The 19,539-nt window shown below is 37.8% G+C and overlaps 1 protein-coding gene across 9 annotated transcripts in view; it reads right to left on the bottom strand.

Annotated features, from left to right (window-relative positions):
• The window catches only part of yem (yemanuclein), a 661,372-nt gene that overhangs the window by 216,176 nt on the left and 425,657 nt on the right, over positions 1-19,539 (bottom strand). For all 9 annotated transcript variants that reach the window (XR_011017928.1, XR_011017929.1, XR_011017930.1 and 6 more), the window contains one exon: positions 7,507-7,626. Coding sequence is in view for 6 of the 9 variants with exons in the window: in XM_068226662.1 (XP_068082763.1) it covers positions 7,507-7,626 (120 nt within the window). In the remaining 3 variants the exon portion in view is untranslated. The remainder of the gene's footprint in view (positions 1-7,506; positions 7,627-19,539) is intronic.

The following is a 19,539-nucleotide window of genomic DNA, read 5'->3' as shown; positions in this document are numbered from 1 at the left end:
GTTGCGAAAAATTATGAATTTTGTTTTAGACTATTTTAATTATTTTGATGTATAAACGCGAGTATTGCGTGCATCTTAAATTTGTATCAAATACAATTTAGTTATAAATACATTTTTTGAGTAATACAAATACTGGTATTAAATATTCATCGTATAATGGTCGCACCCTACAATTTTTTTCAAAAATTTTGGTATAAAAAGTGCGACGATTATGCCGTGAAATACGGTATTCCTAGATAACGTAGATCCATGGTGCTCCTCACATGGTGGTACTAATTGCAAGTACCTCCGAGCCATGGCGTTCCTCATTTAATGATACTAATCACAAGTAGTCTCATAATGATAAAGCTCGGAACATGAGCTCAAAGAAAAAAATTAACCAATATGAATATAATTCAGAACAAGGTCAACGAGATTTGGATAAGAATTGTATTGAATAGGTGGATACAGTAAATTTTATTCTTAAAAGATTTTTACATACCGCTCAGTCGAACAGCTCGTCTCCTTTCTCCCATATCTTCCCCGCCCAAAATTTGCAACATTTTATGTTAAGTTAAATTTGCTACAAGAGATGTAGACAGTGATGTTTGTTTCGTAGATCTAGAGAAAGCATATGACAGAGTACTGAGGGATAAGACGATCACCATACTGGGGGCGATGGGATTAAGAGCAGATTATTGTACGCAATCAAAGGAATTTTGTTGGAAATTAGGTTGCAGTGAGAATTGATGATAGAATGAGTACTGGTTCAAATTACTTATAGGGGTGAGGCAAGGCTGTAATCTTTAGCCTTTGTTGTTCATAATTTATGTGGATCATCTACTGAAAGGTATAAAGTGACAGGGAGGGATTGTGCTGATTAAGAAAAAGGTGTTCAGTTGGTTGGGTAAATTTGTGAAAACTCCTTAGAGAAACAGAAACACGATGCAGCTGTTTGCGATTGTTCATGTGACCATCAGTAATATAAAACGTTCATACACTGAAGTCAGGTCTGTGTGTGTAAAATGAATTTGTGGAAAAACAGTATAGAAAATACATCCCTTATTGAGTTCTAATTTGCACAAGCATTCCTTATGTTGGGTCAAAATGACTTTACTGCTGTTCTAGGAATGCAAGATTCTCAGCCTTTCTAACGTTAAACAACAAACATCATTATAATCACAATTTTGTCCATAACTATTATAAACTAAACAGGGAACAACTCACTCCACTGTCATACTCCACTTTCATTTCTGAACTACTCTTTCAAATCAAATCAAAATCTCTTTATTTGCAAATGAGGTGTCTACCTCGGTGGCAAATGGTACACTAAAATACATTATTGTCAAGCACTAAATATTAAATTAACAAGAGAAGAAAATTTTTCCTATAATACAATATTATACAATTTACGCTAACAATGTTTTCTATTAAACACACAGCTCATCCTTAATAAATTTATATTGTTTACAAAATTCTAATTATAATATCTCCTGTACTACTTACAAATATAGTCAACTGATATACAGTATGTGGAATAGCTTCAAATGATACTATAAAACTGGTATAACATTAATATTTACATTGCATTTATTTATTTACTTTTTTTTTTTTACCCGTTCTGGATCCTAAGTAGCATAACGACCTGCTGCGTCTTAACCAGAGCCCCTTTTGCCACCACTTTTCAGAGTTCCTGAAGGGCCTTCACAGCTACCGTAGCGGTCCCAGGGCCCTCGAAGTCCCCACTGTACTTCACCCCTACAGGCAGTCCCCTACTTTGGCTGTCGAAACTCCTTAGACCAGGGGATGGAATTAATTTATTCACACACATTTTTTTAATTTACAATAACCTGCACCGGTCGAATGCCCTCTAACACTTCATTTATTTTCTCTGTTGCTCTTTATTCTCTTCTTGAATATCTGTACAGATTTTGGAAAAGGATCAAACACTATCCCTGGCAAACTGTTCCACTCCTTCACACCCTTCCCAATGAATGAAAATTTACCCCAATCGCTTCTGCTAAAATTCCTTCTAATTTTATATTTGTGGTCAGTCCTGCCGATATAATTTTTTTCCAACTGAAGCCTCTCACGGATATCTCCCCATGCTTCTTCTCCTGTATAGGCTCTATATAATCCTGTAAGTCTAGTTTTCTCCCTTCTCTTACTTAAAGTTTCCCACCCAAGTTCCTTTAACATTTCTGATACACTACTCTTTCTCCTGAAATCCCCTGTTACAAATCTTGCTGCTTTCCTCTGCACTCTATCTATTTCTTTTATTAGGTATTCTTGGTGAGGATCCCAAACACTGTTTGCATATTCCAATAATGGACGAACCATACTCAAGTAACTTTTTTCTTTTAATTCTTTGTTGCATCCTTTAAGTAGCCTCATTATGACATGTAATGATCTGTATGCTTTCCCAACAATGTCATCAATATGACCCTTCCAGTGCAAATTACTTTCAAATCTCACACCTAAGTATTTGCACTTGCCATCTTTTGGGATAACTACCTCATCCAAAGTATATTCAAATTCAGTTTTAAAGCTCCTGTTTGTAAAAGTTGTAACAGTTGATTTGCCTCCATTAACCTTCATATTATTTTCTTCAACCCATTGTTGGATACTTTCAAGGTCCCTTTGTAATTCTGAACAATCCTCAATGTTGTTTATTTCTCTATAAACAATTATGTCGTCTGCATACAATCTTATTTTTGATGTTATATTGTTCCCTAAATCATTTGCGTATATTAAGAAAAGTAACGGACCGATTATACTACCCTGTGCAATTCCCTTCCAAACTTTCTCTTCCTGCGATACATTATTTCCTACTTTGACTTTCTGAACCCTTGAATTTAGAAATGCTTTTATCCAACGTGTAACCCTTACGTCCAATCCTATTCCCTCCAATTTCTTTTAATATTCCATGTTCCACTCTATCAAAGGCTTTGGAAAGATCTATGGCTATGCAATCTAACTGACCTCCTGAATCCAACTGATCTGATACGTCCTGCTGAAATCCCACCAGTTGTGCCTCACAAGAAAATTTCTTTCTAAATCCATACTGGCTCCTCATGAACCAATTTTTATCATCACATATCCCTCTGACGTACTTCGATATTAAACTCTCCAGAATTTTACAAACTATACTGGTCAGGCTGATTGGTCTGTAGTTCTCTGGTTTCCTTTTATCACCCTTTCCTTTATAAATTGGTATTATTATAGATTCCTCCCATTCCTTTGGTATTACACTATTATTTATGACATAGTCAAAGAGAAATTTTAAATAAGGCACTATGTACCACCCCATTGTCTTTAATACCTCCCCAGTAATTTGATCACTTCCTGCAGCTTTTCCTTGCTGAAGCAGTTGGATTTCTCTGAAAATATCTTCGTTTGTGAATGAGAAGCTTCTTGTTTCACTCTGTCTCTCTCCCTCTCTATCTTCTGTTTCGGTTTCCAACTCTTGACAATCATCTACTGAATCTCTAAATTCCCTACTAAATAGGTTTGCTTTCTCAGTATCTGTTAAATAGTGTTCACCCCCTTCTCCCACCATTGTAAGAATTTGGACTCCCTTTTTGATCCCTGATATATGAATACAGCTTTTTCCATTTCCCTTTGTGGTCATTACCCTCTTGAAGTATGCCATTCATATAATTCTCTTTTGCTTCCTTTTTCACTCTATTCAGTTCCCTCATTAGCTGTTTTCTAGTTTCTCTACTCTCCCTACCTTCTTTGATTTTCCTGTTTACTATTCTACATTTTCTTTTTAATTTTCTTATTTCCCTTGTATAATAAACAGGGTCTGAGGTCATTTTACCCTTCTTAACAGGTACAAATCTCTTCTCTCCTTCCCAAATAATTCCTTTAAATTTAGCCCAAAGTGTATCCACGTTACTGCCTTCCCTTATCCAACAACTGAATTGTGATTTAAGGTAAGTCCCAAATTCATCAACTTTAGTTTTTCTGTACAATTTCTTGTCTTGTGTAACCCTCTTATTAAGCCTTTTTGGTACGAGTCCTACATCCATTATTACAGCCTTATGGTCTCCTATTCCTTCAATTACCTCAGTTTTATCAACAATTTCCCATGGTTTAACCAAGAATACATCTAGTAAGTTATTGAGACGAGTCGGTTCTTGTACTACTTGTGTAAATCCTCCCTCCCAAATTAACTTATTTGCCAGTTTCTGTTCATGGGCTTCACTTGCAGCTCCTTTCCATTCAACTTCAGGCAAATTTAGATCTCCCCCAATTATTACCATATCATTATTATTGTTTTTATGAGTATAATCTATTATTTTTTCAAAGATTTCCATGTCTCTTTCCTCTCTTCCAGGCCTGTATGTTCCTATAATTCCCACCTCCTTCATATTATCACAAACTAATTTTATCCCTAATATTTCACCCCTTTCATCGGTAAACCATTCATGTGAACAGTAAGTTTCCTTCACCAGAATAAACACCCCCCCTCCCTTTTTATCTCCTCGGTCTCTACGATAGACTGTGTACCCTTCTGGAAATACTTCTCTATTACCCACCCCTTCTTTCAACCACGATTCCACTCCTATCACCACATCAGTCTCATAAGATTCCATCAATGTACCGAATTTTAATTGTTTATTTACTACACTTTGACAGTTTACCAAGAGCAATCTCAGACCCCCTTCCTCCCTAAAACTTGACTGTTGCAATTGGGTAACTTGAAATTCCTTACTATCCTGAGTTTCTTTTTCTAGTTGATTGAGCCAGCTTGAAGTACAGCTGGCTCTTTCTACTAGTTTTCCTGGTCAGTATTATAACTCAAGGGAGTTGCCTGTTTTACAGTACATATCTTAAGATTAATAAAATCTAGAACAATATTTGCTATCTTGCATTTACCTGAATTGTTTAGATGGAGGCCATGTTTTGTATAACAGTATCTCTCAAAACTGCAGCATTCAATAACCCGAGTATTCCGAAAGTGTTTACAAATTTTAACAATATCTGTATTGACCTTGTCCACTTCAATGTTCACACACGAGTCTCTACTCAAATCATGCCTGTGGGGCACATTCACTACAAAAACGTTAGTGTGGGTCAGCTTCCCTAGAGTATGTTTAAGTTGTGATCTTACATTCTTGGCGGCGTCGCGAGCTACGTCGTTCGTCCCACCAATGATAAGCACTGCATCGCCGCTCCCGAAGTTCCTAGTTGCTGCTTCTACGTTTTCCACAACACTGCTGATAGAAGCTCCTGGATATATTTCTCCGGTTGCTGCTATATTCTCGTCGTTAATCACTCCCGCAATTCCCCTTCCTTGGCTATCACCAAACACAGCTACCTTCGCTGATTTAGGCCTAACTGGGTCTTGAATCTGAATTCTAGGCCTAAATTTTAAACTCGGCACGGCTACGGATCGCGATGATTTGGTTTCACGCGCGCGATCACTTTCTTCCAGGATTAAATTATTTAGGGCAGAAAACCTATTTCTAATGTTTATTTCCGGAAATTCAGTTGTAGATTTCTTCTTAGCCGGCCATCCACGAACTACTTGACACAACGTGCTCGGGTTTGTTACTTGTACCGGTATATCACTCGAAGAATGGTCAGTCCCAAATTCTAGCGATCGCAGTCTTTCTTTTAATTCTTGATTTTCAACTTTAAGAGTCTCATTGTTCTTTTTTAGAATGTTTATAATTTCTAATGCACTTTTATATTCCTCATCGACTGTTTTCGGTGCTTCGTCAACGCCGTCCCCAACAACAACATTCCGAACACACTGCTCACAAATCCAGTCAACATTTTCATGAGTTTCTTTCCAGACAGAGCCTGTATGCTGCAGTCAGTTTTTGTACATTGCTTGCACCATTTTCACAGTTTGTGTACCGAATATCTTTTTCACCAGTTTTCCAAACCTTCCCCCTTGGAACACTATCATACATTTGTGAGATCTATGAATGTCATGATCACATCCTTTCCATATTCCCAGTTCTTCTCTATTAATTGCCTCATGCTTAAGATTGGGTCCACTGTAGTTCTTTTCACTTCTAAAGCCATACCTCGTCGCCATAAGACCTATCTGTGTTGGTGAGTGTAAAACAAATAGAAAAAAAGTCATACTGTTCTTCTTGCAACTCTCCTTATACCTTTCTTCTCATTTTGCTCTTTAATATCCTTTCCAATATTTTTGTCACTTGTGATAAAAGTTTGATTCCTGCAGTCACCACTTCTCGAAGACTGGTACTATAACAGTAAAACCATGTTAATTTGAAGTCGTTGGGACACAAAAATCGGACTTCGAATTATGCGATTTCGAATTAACCGCCAACACGTACTTCGGAAACGCCAGGCACTTCTAGACTTGTTGCCTTTACATAGACCAACTTAGCACTTCTTCTGCTTTTTAGATGGGCATGGTTCTACAACCTCCCTTGTTGTTGTTGTTGTTGTCCTTACTTGTTAGTTAACATTCCAGATGGAGGATGAACTTCTTCCGCTTTATCCTCCTGCCCATTACTTGCTTGTAGATGACCCAAGCAGTGATGAATCTTAGGTTTAGGATATTGTAAAAGACATGCCTTGGCCACCTCCTGCATGCACCCTTGGTGGTATTTTTACAAGACATTTGGTTAACCACATCTACCCTGCGATTCCTGACGTTGTAGAAAGTTATAGCTTCTGGCCTTCTTTTATTCTATGCTCAATGTTACTTGATCTGCTGTGTGCCAAGAAGGAGGACGATTTTTTCCCTTGTTCATTTGGTGCACTGTGTGTTCCCAGTATGTTGCAAGATGGTTTAGAGTACAGATTTGAACTTCACCTCAATAGGGATCAATATGATTTCATGATGAATGGTGTTGATTGAATCCACTAACAAAGTCGTCTTCTTTTTTTTTTTTTCTTCGTAAGAGCTTCTTAGCAAGTTGGAGGAATGCGAAAAGGATCCTTCATTATGTTACTCACTGGCATTTTGGAAGACAGGGTGCGATCAGTGGTTGAGAGTAAGTTGGATGAAAACCAGTGTGATTTCAGACCATACAGGGCTGTCAGTTTCATATTTTCAGTATGTGCCACGTAATTGAAAAACTGTTAAGAATAACTCTTAGTTGGTGATTGAATGAAATGAGTGACAGGAGAATTTATACAGATGTTGCCTATTTTTTCCACTGTGTAGTTTCATCCCAGTATTGTACCAGTATACCTGTTTGTCAATGGCCACAAGTGAGCTCTGCTCTCATTGCACATCATGGGATTCATTCTCAATCCTTGCAATGTGAGTATGCTTAAATTACAGATTTTCAGCTATTAGTTCAACAGTCTGCACAAGAATCTTAGCATCAGCTCTCACCTCTATGTTTGACCCTTTAGGTTCATTTAGATTTAAAAAAGAAGGGAGATGCCTGAAAAGACATTCAGGAGAAAGATCCTGGAAAATAGAAAATTACACCACAGAACAAGACATCCCATCGAAATGATTCAAGTAAAAAATTCATAAATCAAATCAATAAGAGAGTAGTACCCATTTACACAAATATACTAAACCTTAATTCACTTGTCCACGGAAATCTCCTCCTAGGAATTTTAGGATTTCTTGTAGGTGTCTTGCTATTTTCTGGATTGCCTTCATTGTCACTGACGGATGACCTAGATTCTTCAACATTCCTGGAAAGTAAAATGAACTGATAGTAAAATATAAGAATTGAAGTGCACTTATTATTAATTATATTTAAGATCAAATAAAATGCAAGAATTGAAAATAATTATTTCCTATTCCATAGGTGCAGAATAAAATGCAGCTACATTTTCATTTTCATGGGAACAACCTAAATCTGCCTTAAATGCATTTCTGTTTACATAATCCGTCTCAATCCTAGAGATGAACTTTCCTGACACTTAACTGAACGTTTATGTTACCAAGCACTAACAAATGCATAGTATTACTGTGTAGAATAAAATTTCACAGGTGGGTTAGAAACAGATACTAAATGGCATGACTGCTCATACTGGAACAAAAAAACACCTTATTTCCTCACGTATATCAAATAGTGAAGATTATCCAATATGCATGTCAAGAACATAAAAAATGATAAAAAGATAGAATACTGTACCCAATGACAAACTTTAAAATATAATTTGTGAAAAGAATTGGAAACAGTTGTTCAAAATTAAGGAACAATAACGTAGAATTTAAAAAAAATCTACAACCACAACAAAAACTAGGCATTTTCCGAATGGTTTTGCATTTGAAAAGTAGGCATTTTCTGGACACTGAAATGAAGTTATTTTATAGCACATGTGCAATAAAGTAACTTCGCTGCACATGTAGGGCCTACCTACACCATGAAGTTGGTGATTATTTCCTGCTCGAATGCAAAGAGAAGGTAACATTGTAATGTGACTTTTTAATATCATAACATACAGGGAGATAGCCTACATTAACAATTTAAATATATTCTTTACACAACCTTATCCAGGTTAAAATATGAACAATTCAATATAATACATCACAATAATTCTGTTCCTCTAGAAAATCCACGGCAAACTATATATCATAGTCTTCTCTAAGCTCTTTAAAAGACATGCAATTATGATACATAATACCAAGGAGCACATACATACTATAGAAACGTAAATGAAGAAAATGCCAACACTACTACTACGTTATACATAACTTCTTTTTTTAAATATATATCTTCCCACAGAATTGATATTTTTGTTATGGTAATAAATAAAATTATGTATGCAACTTGTGTGATGTGAACAACTCTTACAACTTCAGCACAGTGCTTAAATCTTTTGTAGAAAAAAGGCCCACCTTACATATGAGTTGCAGAAATCACTACTCTCATTTTAAGGCAACAGCCATTATCTGCTGTTTGTACCTAGTACTGACAGCTAAATTGAGTTGTGTACATATTTAAATACTTTTAGCAAAATTGATTCAACACTTGAAATAAGAAGCAGTGTCCCTCCAAAATTTACATTCTACATACATAAAATTTCAGTTTGAGAACTAGCGATGTGGTAAAAATATGTCAAGTGTTCGGATGAGAGGAACAATAAGCACAATGAAATTCACCTACTTTTCGTAAAACTGGTACCACCAATGAACATGGAAAAAAAAGTTTTGTGTAGAAAATGAGAAAAAGGGAGAAACAATTTAAGCTACATGCATTCTTAAGTGGAAGAAAAAGGGTCTGAAGCCAAATGCAGGAATCCTTTTTTTTTTTTTTTTTTTTTGCTTTACATCGCACCGACACAGATATGTCTTATGGCGACGACGGGATAGAAAGGCCTAGGAAGTGGAAGGAAGAGGCCGTGGCCTTAATTAAGGTACAGCCCCGGCATTTGCCTGGTGTGAAAATGGGAAACCAAAGAAAACCATCTTCTGGGCTGCCAAGAGTGGGGCTCGAACCCACTATCTCCCAATTACTGGCCGCACTTAAGCGACTGCAGCTAACGAGCTCGGTAATCCTGGGTCTGTAAGTCACTATACGGGGGGGAACCCTTAAATGTTGAACATTTCCAAAGATGGCCATTACCATACTTCTCAAGCTAAGTGTTATTTACTTCAAATATCAAGGGGATTCATCTCAATATTGAAGAATAGAAATTTGGTATATCTATACCAATGTAAAAGCACTGTCCACATTTTCACTGTTTTAACCCATTTATGCCGAGGTGGGCAGTTTTCGACCCATCGATTTTTTTTCTCTCGTTCACGGAACTAATGTGATGGCGACAGTGGCAGTGTCACTTCAGTGAAGCTCAACGTATGTCGCAAGAAAACAACACAGGAGTTATGTTGATTTTTATAATCATTTTTGATTTGGAGCTAACAGAAGAAGGATGGTTTGTCAGCTCTCTGCATCAGGGAGAAGAATGTAAGTAAAACATATATTGGGTGTTAAAACTTGTGCTTATTGTTAAAACTTGTGGTTAACACTGATAATTTGAACTACCGTTTTGATAGTTCTGTATGTTGTTTACAATTCCTAATATATTCACTGGTATACTGTATGGGTTGAAAACGACCTGCTGGGCAGTTGTCCGAGAAACATCAATTGATTATATTTTACACTGAACTAACTGAATAATGATAGGCTGATAGGCTCATACATTGTTTAGATATACATGTTCTTGCTAATTTCTCTGTAATTTATTGCAAAGTGAGATGGCTCATGGTAGTGAAATCCATGATGAACTCAAGGCGGCCAACCCTTCTGACATTCTAGATTCCGGTGTAGACATTTTTATTGGTTAGCCCGAAGATGAAGGTCGAGAAACAGATGCAGAATGAGGAAGACTGTGCAGATTCTGACAGACTAAACTCTGCCCACCTTCAAGCAAAAGCAGAATTAGTGATGGAAGTCAACGATAACTTCAATGAAGAAAACCCATTTGAACATGGTGATCACCCCACTTCTGTTTCCGAGTAATGGGGCAGCTAAATCATTGCCCTTTAGTTGGGAAATATGGGGATATAAAATTCCCTGTTACCTCTCCATCTAACTTCCGACATCCTGGTAAAAAGGATTTTACAGTTGATTCACACCCAGCATAGTACTTAGTTGCATTTCTGGATACAGATACTCGTCTTCACAGACATGCAGGTCGCCTAATACGCCATCTACGAGAAAAAACCCGCACCAGGCCTCTCCGGAGGCCATGCACCATTATTATTATCAGTACCCAGAGTTATGCAGTTTTTCAATGGAATGTGGAATTCTTAAAAAGTTGAGAGCAAAAGATTGGCAATGTTAGCTCCAGTAGAATCCTCTTCTAAATTAGGCACAGAGAGTCAACAACTCTGCATTTCATCGAGTTCAGGCATAAAAAAAACTGTGACAACAATACGACATATTTTCAAGTCGCTTTTATTGCTACCATCAGTAGCAACAGAAGATGCGTTCCCCTGCAAATGTGATACAATTTATGCCCTTTCTTCCATGCACATTTCTGTAATGACAGCCACTGTTTTCATTCCAACACGCCTATATAGTTTAGCGATTTCCAAATCAGAAAACATTTTCCAAAACAATGGCCATGCATGGTCAGCACAATTTACAGGCAGGTTATGTTCTACAATAAATGACGTAAGTAAAGCCTCGGCATTCGGTTTTTCGGCATTTGGTTTTTACACGAAAAAGTTCAGTTTCTGGTTTCTTTCTACACACTGGATTCTCTCCTTATGTTTTTTCGTCTGCACATGTTTGAGTATATCACACTTCCCGATACGCGCAACTGAAAAATCACACCTACATATAGCACAGAATGTGAACGTTGGTTCCTTACTGGATTCACTGAAACATGGAAACTCTTTCCTATAAGCGCTTTTGAACACTGCATAATATTTCTTTGTTGACATTTTGGCCAAAAACCAATATTAAGACATACCACCAAGAAGCACTACTACGTGACATAACGCGAGCACTTATGCAGGTCCTGCCCCGGGTAGATTTCTACGCGTGCTACTTCTGAGGTTAGGTTACTCACTTGCAAATTCCACTTCCCATTATTAACCTAATTTGAGTACGTGACTGTGTTACAGACCAAAGAGGAGCACATGGCTGGCCACCGTGCCCTGTACTGCCATCTGGTTGTGATTATTAGAATTACTATGGACCAGCCATACTCAGCCATATATCAATATGAGGAAATGCGTGGGAGTTTAAAATAATAAGAAAATTACTGAAACTGCTCTGAAAATCGGTGAATAGGTCCCGGCGAAGTATGAAAAATCGGGAGCCTCCCGCATAAATCGGGACAGTAGGCACGTCTACGACATATATTATGACCATGGGAAAGGAGAGGAGAGAGAGAAAGTAGGATTAGGTGAATCTGTACTCACAAGCTTTGTGGATATTCTGTCTGAAGTCTTTCCTGGAGCTGTTCTCCATTTTCAATTTGACAACCTTTTCATTTCAGCTAAGATGCAACATAGGATTTTTGGAAAGGGCCTTTATGCTACTGGAAACTTCATAAGCAGCAGAATGCAAAAATGTCAGATTTCTAGTAGGCCTTTCATTGAAAAGAACGAACGTCTTATTTTGATAGAAAGCACACTTTGATCATCGTTTCCTGGAAAGATAATGGTATCGTATATATATTTATAAGCTTCATGTCCATATTGATAGATTACACATATATGGAAAAGAAAGGACTCCACCTAATCCATACAATTTATTGTACTTATTCTTACAGTACCGGTTTCGGCCTATTAGGCCATCATCAGCTGGCTAACATTGATGCTTTGCGTTAATTACATTACATTGTCTGAAGGGAGATGCCATTTTTTATTAGCATATCCAGATATGTCTAACGGGGCATAGAAATTATGATTTATCATTTAAATTGCGGTACATAAGTGTAAAATGAACTTGATATTTAAATTGTGATAATAAAAGCTTAACCTAAACTTAAGAGCTAATCAGTTGTACAAACACATAAAACACATTAAAATATGCTAAAAACGTGTGCAAAGCACTGATTAATTTATACGTATATGTCTTTGCGTATGTCTTCTTCTTGTTCCTTGGTAGAGTCTTATTACTGTTAGTTACACCAGTTGATGCTCGTGCTCATGAACAATAATATGAAAAGTCTAAAAGTTGATGAGCTTAATTGTACAGGTGTTGTGCATACTTTCTTCTCGTAATTTTTGTGCTGTTAATCATAGATTTGCGTCGGATGGTACTATGCTTATAGGCAATGATAGGTTTCTAGGATGCATTCTATTTAGTTGGTTAACAGCTAGGTGTATTATAATAAAACACTTGTCATTAAACGGGTCCAATGTACCGAGCTCGATAGCTGCAGTCGCTTAAGTGCAGCCAGTATCCAGTATTTGGGAGATAGTGGGTATGAACCCCACTGTTGGCAGCCCCGAAAATGGTTTTCCGTGGTTTCCCCTTTTCACACCAGGCAAATGCTGGGGCTGTACCTTAATTAAGGCCACGGCCGCTTCCTTCCCAGTCCTAGCCCTTTCCTGTCCCATCGTCGCCATAAGACTTATCTGTGTCGGTGCGACGTAAAGCCAATAGCAAAAAAAGGGTCCAATTTAGCATCATGGTAGGTAAATCTTGTTCACTGGGTAGGAAGCGTATGACGAAGACGTAGTCTTGTTTTGAGTATAATTAAAAATCTGACAGCGGTCGTAGTTCCTTTCCAGTAAATATTTGTGTTCTGGTATTATGGTTATCTGCAGAATATAAATATGTTGTGAGTATTGGACTGTGGACTGAAGGAATGCCTAAAGACGTGTGTGAATTAGAAAGTGTATTTACTGCTGTTGTGGTTGGGTTGTGTTCTGTTTCAGAACTCGATGCGTACTGCTGCGGGTACGTCTTGGGCTTATGCCAGCTGTGAAGAGGGGTGTGAACAGAGACACGTACAATTAAACTGATTAAGGTTTAGACTTATTCATATTATTGTTCACGAGCACTAGCATCAACAGATGTAACTTACAGTCATAAGACTCTACCAAGAAACATGAACATATATGCAAGACATACACATTATAAATTAATCAGTGCTTTACACACGTTTCTAGCATATTTTAATAGGTTTTGTGTGTTTGTACAACTGATTAGCTCTTAAGTTTAGGTTAAGCTTTTATACTGGGGCTGTACCTTAATTAAGGCCACGGCTGATTCCTTCCAACTCCTAGGCCTTTCCTATCCCATCGTCGCCATAAGACCTGTCTGTGTCGGTGCGACGTAAAGCCCCTAGCAAAAAAAAAACCTTTTATAATCACAATTTAAACCTCAAGGTCATTTTACATTTACGTACCGCAATTTAAATGATAAATCATAATTTATATGCCCCATTAGACATATCTGGATATTGTGTTTGAGTCACCAGTCCATAGACTGGTTTGATGCAGCTCTCCCTGTCACCCTATCCTGTCCTAACCTTTTCATTTCTACGTAACTATTGCATCCTACATCTACTCTAATCTGCTTGTCATATTCATACCTTGGTCTACCCCTACTGTTCTTACCACCTACACTTCCTTCAAAAACATACTGAACAAGTCCTGGGTGTCTTAAGATGTGTCCTTCTCGTCAAATTTAGCCAAATCGATCTCCTCTCACCAATTCGATTCAGTATCTCTTAATTCGTGATTCGTTCTATCGATCTCACCTTCAGCATTCTTCTGTAACACCACATTTCAAAAGTATCTATTTTCTTTCTAATGATAATAAAAAATGGCATCTCTCTTCAGATAATGTAACTTAACGCAAATCATCAATGCTAGCCAGCTGATGATGGCCTAATAGGCCTAAACTGGTACTGTAAGAATTACAAGCACAATCAATTGTATTGATTAGGGGGAGTCTTTTCTTTTCCATATATATCGTAAATATAATGTCCAATCAATATGGTGTGACTCCAGTTCAAAAGGTCTGCAGGTTTTCTGTCAGTCAGAAAGGGAAAGTAAAAGGCCAGCAGCCCAATGTTTTCAACATGTACAACCAAAGTATGGGTGGAGATGATCTCATGAATCACAACGTATCAGGCTTACGAGCTTCCATATGCGGTAAGAAACGGTACATACCTATTCTCTTTTGCTTGTTTGATATATGCATGAACAACGGCTAGATTCTTAGCCGTACCCATGAAAAATCTCTGGATGCCTACAGTTCCGATAAGAAGTTACCAAGGCAATTCTGTACAAGAATGAAATCGCTCCGAAAGGACAAAGATTTCATTCTTTCTCTTGAAGTTATAAAGGAACACCAAACGAAAGACCATCGTTGGCATCTGCTAGTATTAATATTTAGAAATTTCATGATCCGTATTGAAATGGGATTACAATAATTGAAATTAAGAGGGTTCCTCCTATTCAATACAAAGATATTTATTAACGTGAATGAATCCTATATCGTTCACATGAGGTACTAGTTTCGGCACCAAACTATGTGCCATCATCAGCCAACAAGTCAAATCGGGCAAACACAATATAACGTTAAAAAAACTTTAAATACCGGTACACTATAACACCTGCATGGATGAATATGAAATATAACTTTAAAACAACTTTAAAACACACTATAACACTTGCACAGATGAATATGAAATAAAATATGGTACATGATGATGTTGCATTTCAGTTTAAAATCTGTTAAAAATGATGATGACTCCATTGTTGTATACCTATGGAGGTTTGTCCAGGTTGTATATGTCTTTAGTTTTTGTAAACTGTTAAGTTATGCTGTGGAGTTTAATGTCACATGAAGTTGAGACTATGTGCGTTCTGTAGTTTGGTTCCGAAAAATAAACATAAACACGGAACTTGATTAAATCCAAAGAATTAATTCCCACTTCAATATGGGTTTTGGAACCTGGAGAAGAAATTAAAAAAGTCGAATTAGGCAAAAGATCGGAAGATTACAAAGAAAAGTCTAGGAAAACGAGAGAATACTAGAAATGAACTCACCTTGAGCAGCCTGAGTGATCGGCAGACGGAGCTGGACTGATGAGTGCAAGCATAAGGTTAAGGGGCGAGATGGAAAGGAGGAGAGGGGAGGGGTAGAGGCGGAGCAACTGTCACGCAGCTAAGGTGCAGCGGAAGGATGTGGTAGTGGGGGTAAGTGATGTGGATGTATACTGTGTATGGTTTGAAAGATCAAATTGTTTTTAGGTGGTCCAATATTTCTTAACCATTTAATTAAGAGATCATAAAGAATATTAGATTTCCCGGAAATTTCATTTAAATTATAGTTGGGGTTGAAATATTGATCGCAATGGATGAAACAATTTTCGACAATGTTCATATTTGGCCCTTTGTTTGCTATTTGAAGTATCTCAAAATCATGTTCTATATCAGTAAACTTATGATTAGTCGTGAATGTGTTGGCCTATAGCAGAAAACTTGTTATATCTTACTGCGTTGACATGCTCTGAATATCTGGTTGTGAAGTTGCATCCTGTTTGTCCCACGTAGGAGGCGCTGCAGTCAATACACTAGTACCTCGTGTGAACGATATGCGATTCATTCATGTTAATAAATATCTATGTATTAAATAGGAGGAACCCTCTTAATTTCAATTATTGTAATCCCACTTCAATAAAAATCATGAAATTTCTAAATATTAATGAAAATGCCTACCAGGCAAAACGAAAAGCCTGTTGTTTGAGTCATCAGTCCATAGACTGGTTTGATGCAGCTCTCCATGCCACCCTATCCAGTGCTAACCTTTTCATTTCTACGTAACTATTGCATCCTACATCTGCTCTAATCTGTTTGTCATATTCATACCTTGGTCTACCCCTACCGTTCTTACCACCTTCACTTCCTTCAAAAACCAACTGAACAAGTCCTGGGTGTCTTAAGATGTGTCCTATCATTCTATGTCTTCTCCTCGTCAAATTTAGCCACATCGATCTCCTCTCACCAATTCGATTCAGTATCTCTCCATTCGTGATTCGATCTACCCATCTCACCTTCAGCATTCTTCTGTAACAACCCCACATTTCAAAAGCTTCTATTCTCTTTCTTTCTGAACTAGTTATCGTCCATGTTTCACTTCCATACAATGCCACGCTCCACACGAAAGTCTTCAAAAACATCTTTCTAATTCCGATATCAATGTTTGAAGTGAGCAAATTTCTTTTCTTAAGAAAGCTCTTCCTTGCTTGTGCTAGTCTGCATTTTATGTCCTCCTTACTTCTGCCATCGTTAGTTATTTTACTACCCAAGTAACAATATTCATCTACTTCCTTTAAGACTTCATTTCCTAATCTAATATTTCCTACATCACCTGCCTTCGTTCGACTGCACTCCATTACTTTTTTTTGGACTTATTTATTTTCATCTTGTACTCCTTACCCAAGACTTCATCCATACCATTCAGCAACTTCTTGAGATCTTCTGCAGTCTGAGATAAAATAACAATATCATCGGCAAATCTCAAAGTTTTGATTTCCTCTCGTTGGACTGTGATTCCCTTTCCAATTTTCTCTTTGATTTCCTTTACTGCCTGTTTTATGTAAATATTGAAAAGGAGAGGGGACAAACTGCAGCCTTGCTTCACTCCTTTCTGGATTGCTGCTTCTTTTTCAAAGCCCTCGATTCTTATCACTGCAGACTGATTTTTATACAGGTTGTAGATAATTCTTCGTTCTCGGTATCTGATCCCTATCATCTTCAGAATAATAAATAGCTTGTTCCAATCAACATTATCGAATGCCTTTTCTAGATCTATGAATGCCATGTACGTGGGCTTGTCCTTCTTGATTCGATCCTCTAAGATCAGATGTAAAGTCAGGATTGCTTCACGTGTTCCTACATTTCTTCTGAAGCCAAATTGATCTTCTCCCAACTCAGCTTCAACTTGTTTTTCCATTCTTCTGTAAATAATACGTGTTAAAATTTTGCAGACATGAGATACTAAACTAATGGTGCGGTAGTTTTCACACCTGTCAGCACCGGCTTTCTTGGGAATAGGTATAACAACATTCTGCCGAAAATCGGATGGGACTTCTCCTGTCTCATACATCCTGCACACTAAATGAAATAACCTTACCATGCTGGTTTCTCCTAAGGCAGTCAGTAATTCAGAGGGAATATCATCAATTCCAGGTGCCTTGTTCCTATTTAGGTCATTCACAGCTCTGTCAAACTCTGACCTCAAAATTTGGTCTCCCATTTCATCAGCATCAACAGCCTCTTCATGTTCCAGAACCAAATTATCTACATCGTTACCTTGATACAACTGTTGGATATGCTCCTGCCATCTTTCTGCTTTGTCTTCTTTCCCTAGAAGTGACTTTCCATCTGAGCTCTGAATATTCATGCACCTAGATTTCCTTTCTCCAAAGGTTTCCTTGATTTTCCTGCATGCAGCATCTACCTTTCCCAGGACCATACAGCCTTCGACATCCTTGCACTACTCCTTCAGCCGTTCTTCCTTAGCTACCTTGCACTTTCTATCCACTTCATTCTTTAATCGCCTGTATTCTTTCCTGCCCTCTTCATTTCAAGCATTCTTGTATTTTTGTCGTCCATCAATCAGGTCTAGTATCTCCTGAGTTATCCACTGATTCTTAGTTGATCTTTTCTTCCTTCTTAACTTTTCTTCAGCAGCCCTACTGACTTTATTTTTCATGACTCTCCACTCTTCCTCTATTGTGTTTCCTTCAGCCTTTTCATTTAGTCCTTGTGCAACATGTTCCTTGAAACAATCCCTCACACTTTTCTTTCAACTTGTCTAGATCCCATCTTTTTGCATTCTTTCCTTTCTTCAATTTCTTCAACTTCAGATGGCATTTCATGACCAACAAGTTGTGGTCAGAGTCCACATGATCTCCTGGGAAAGTTTTGCAATCCAACACCTGGTTTCTGAATCTCTGCCTAATCATAATGAAGTCTATTTGATACCTTCCAGTGTCTCCAGGTCTCGTCCACATATACAGCCGTCGTTTGTGGTGTTTGAACCAAGTATTGGCAATGACTAAATTATGATCAGTGCAGAATTCAACCAGCCGACTTCAACTTTTGTTCCTTTGTCTCAATCCAAATTCTCCTACTGTAATACCTTCTCTTCCTTGGCCTACCACTGCATTCCAGTCTCCCATCACAATTAGATTCTCGTCACCTTTTTACATATTGTATTAAGTCTTCTATCTCTTCATATATTCTTTCAATTTCTTCATCATCCGCTAAACTAGTAGGCATATAGACCTGTACTATTGTGGTGGGCATTGGTTTGGTGTCTATCTTGACGACAATAATTCTTTCACTATGCTGGTCGTAGTAGCTTATCCGTTGCCCTATTTTCTTATTCATTATTATACCAACTCCTGCATTTCCCCTGTTTGATTTTGTGTTGATAATTCGGTAGTCGCCTGACCAAAAATCCTGTTCTTCCTGCCAACGTACTTCACTTATACCAACTACATCTAATTTTAGCCTATCCATCTCCCTTTTCAGATTCTCTAACCTACCACAACGATTCAAACTTCTAACATTCCACGCTCCGACTCGCAGAATGTCAGTATCCATCTTCCTGATGATCGCCCCCTCTTGTGTAGTCCCCACCCGGAGATCCGAATGGGGGACTATTTTACCTCTGGAATATTTTACCTGGGAGGAAGCCATCATCAGTACATCATTCATACAGAGAGAGCTGCATGTCCTCGGGAGGTAGTTACGGCTGTAGTTTCCCGTTGCTTTCAGCCGTGTAGCAGTATCAACACAGCTAAGCCATGTTGAATATTATTACAAGGCCGTTTCAGTCAATCATCTAGACTGCTGCCCTTGCAACTACCGAAAGGCTACAATGTATATGGGTTTAAAAATTAAAGTCACCAAATTCGGCAAAGATATTAGCTTCTTGAAGCAATGCATTATACACAATTTAACACCGAACTTTCTGAGAGGAACGATCAAAAAACATCTTTCCGCACCACATTCCGTCCGAGCCCAACAAAAAACGAACAAAATTTGGCTGAAACACAAACTTTTTATATAAGAAAAAACCGTTTTTAAACAATAAACTTTACGAGACTCACCTTGAAGCAGCCAACCTGCTTCCTGGCATTCAATGAAATTTATTTTTAAATCAGGTT

Source organism: Anabrus simplex, chromosome 3 (assembly GCF_040414725.1).
Source record: "Anabrus simplex isolate iqAnaSimp1 chromosome 3, ASM4041472v1, whole genome shotgun sequence".
In the NCBI taxonomy this organism is placed as follows: Eukaryota; Metazoa; Arthropoda; class Insecta; order Orthoptera; family Tettigoniidae; genus Anabrus; species Anabrus simplex.
Note: the sequence above shows the minus strand (reverse complement) of the source record. Positions and strands in the feature narration are given on the sequence as shown.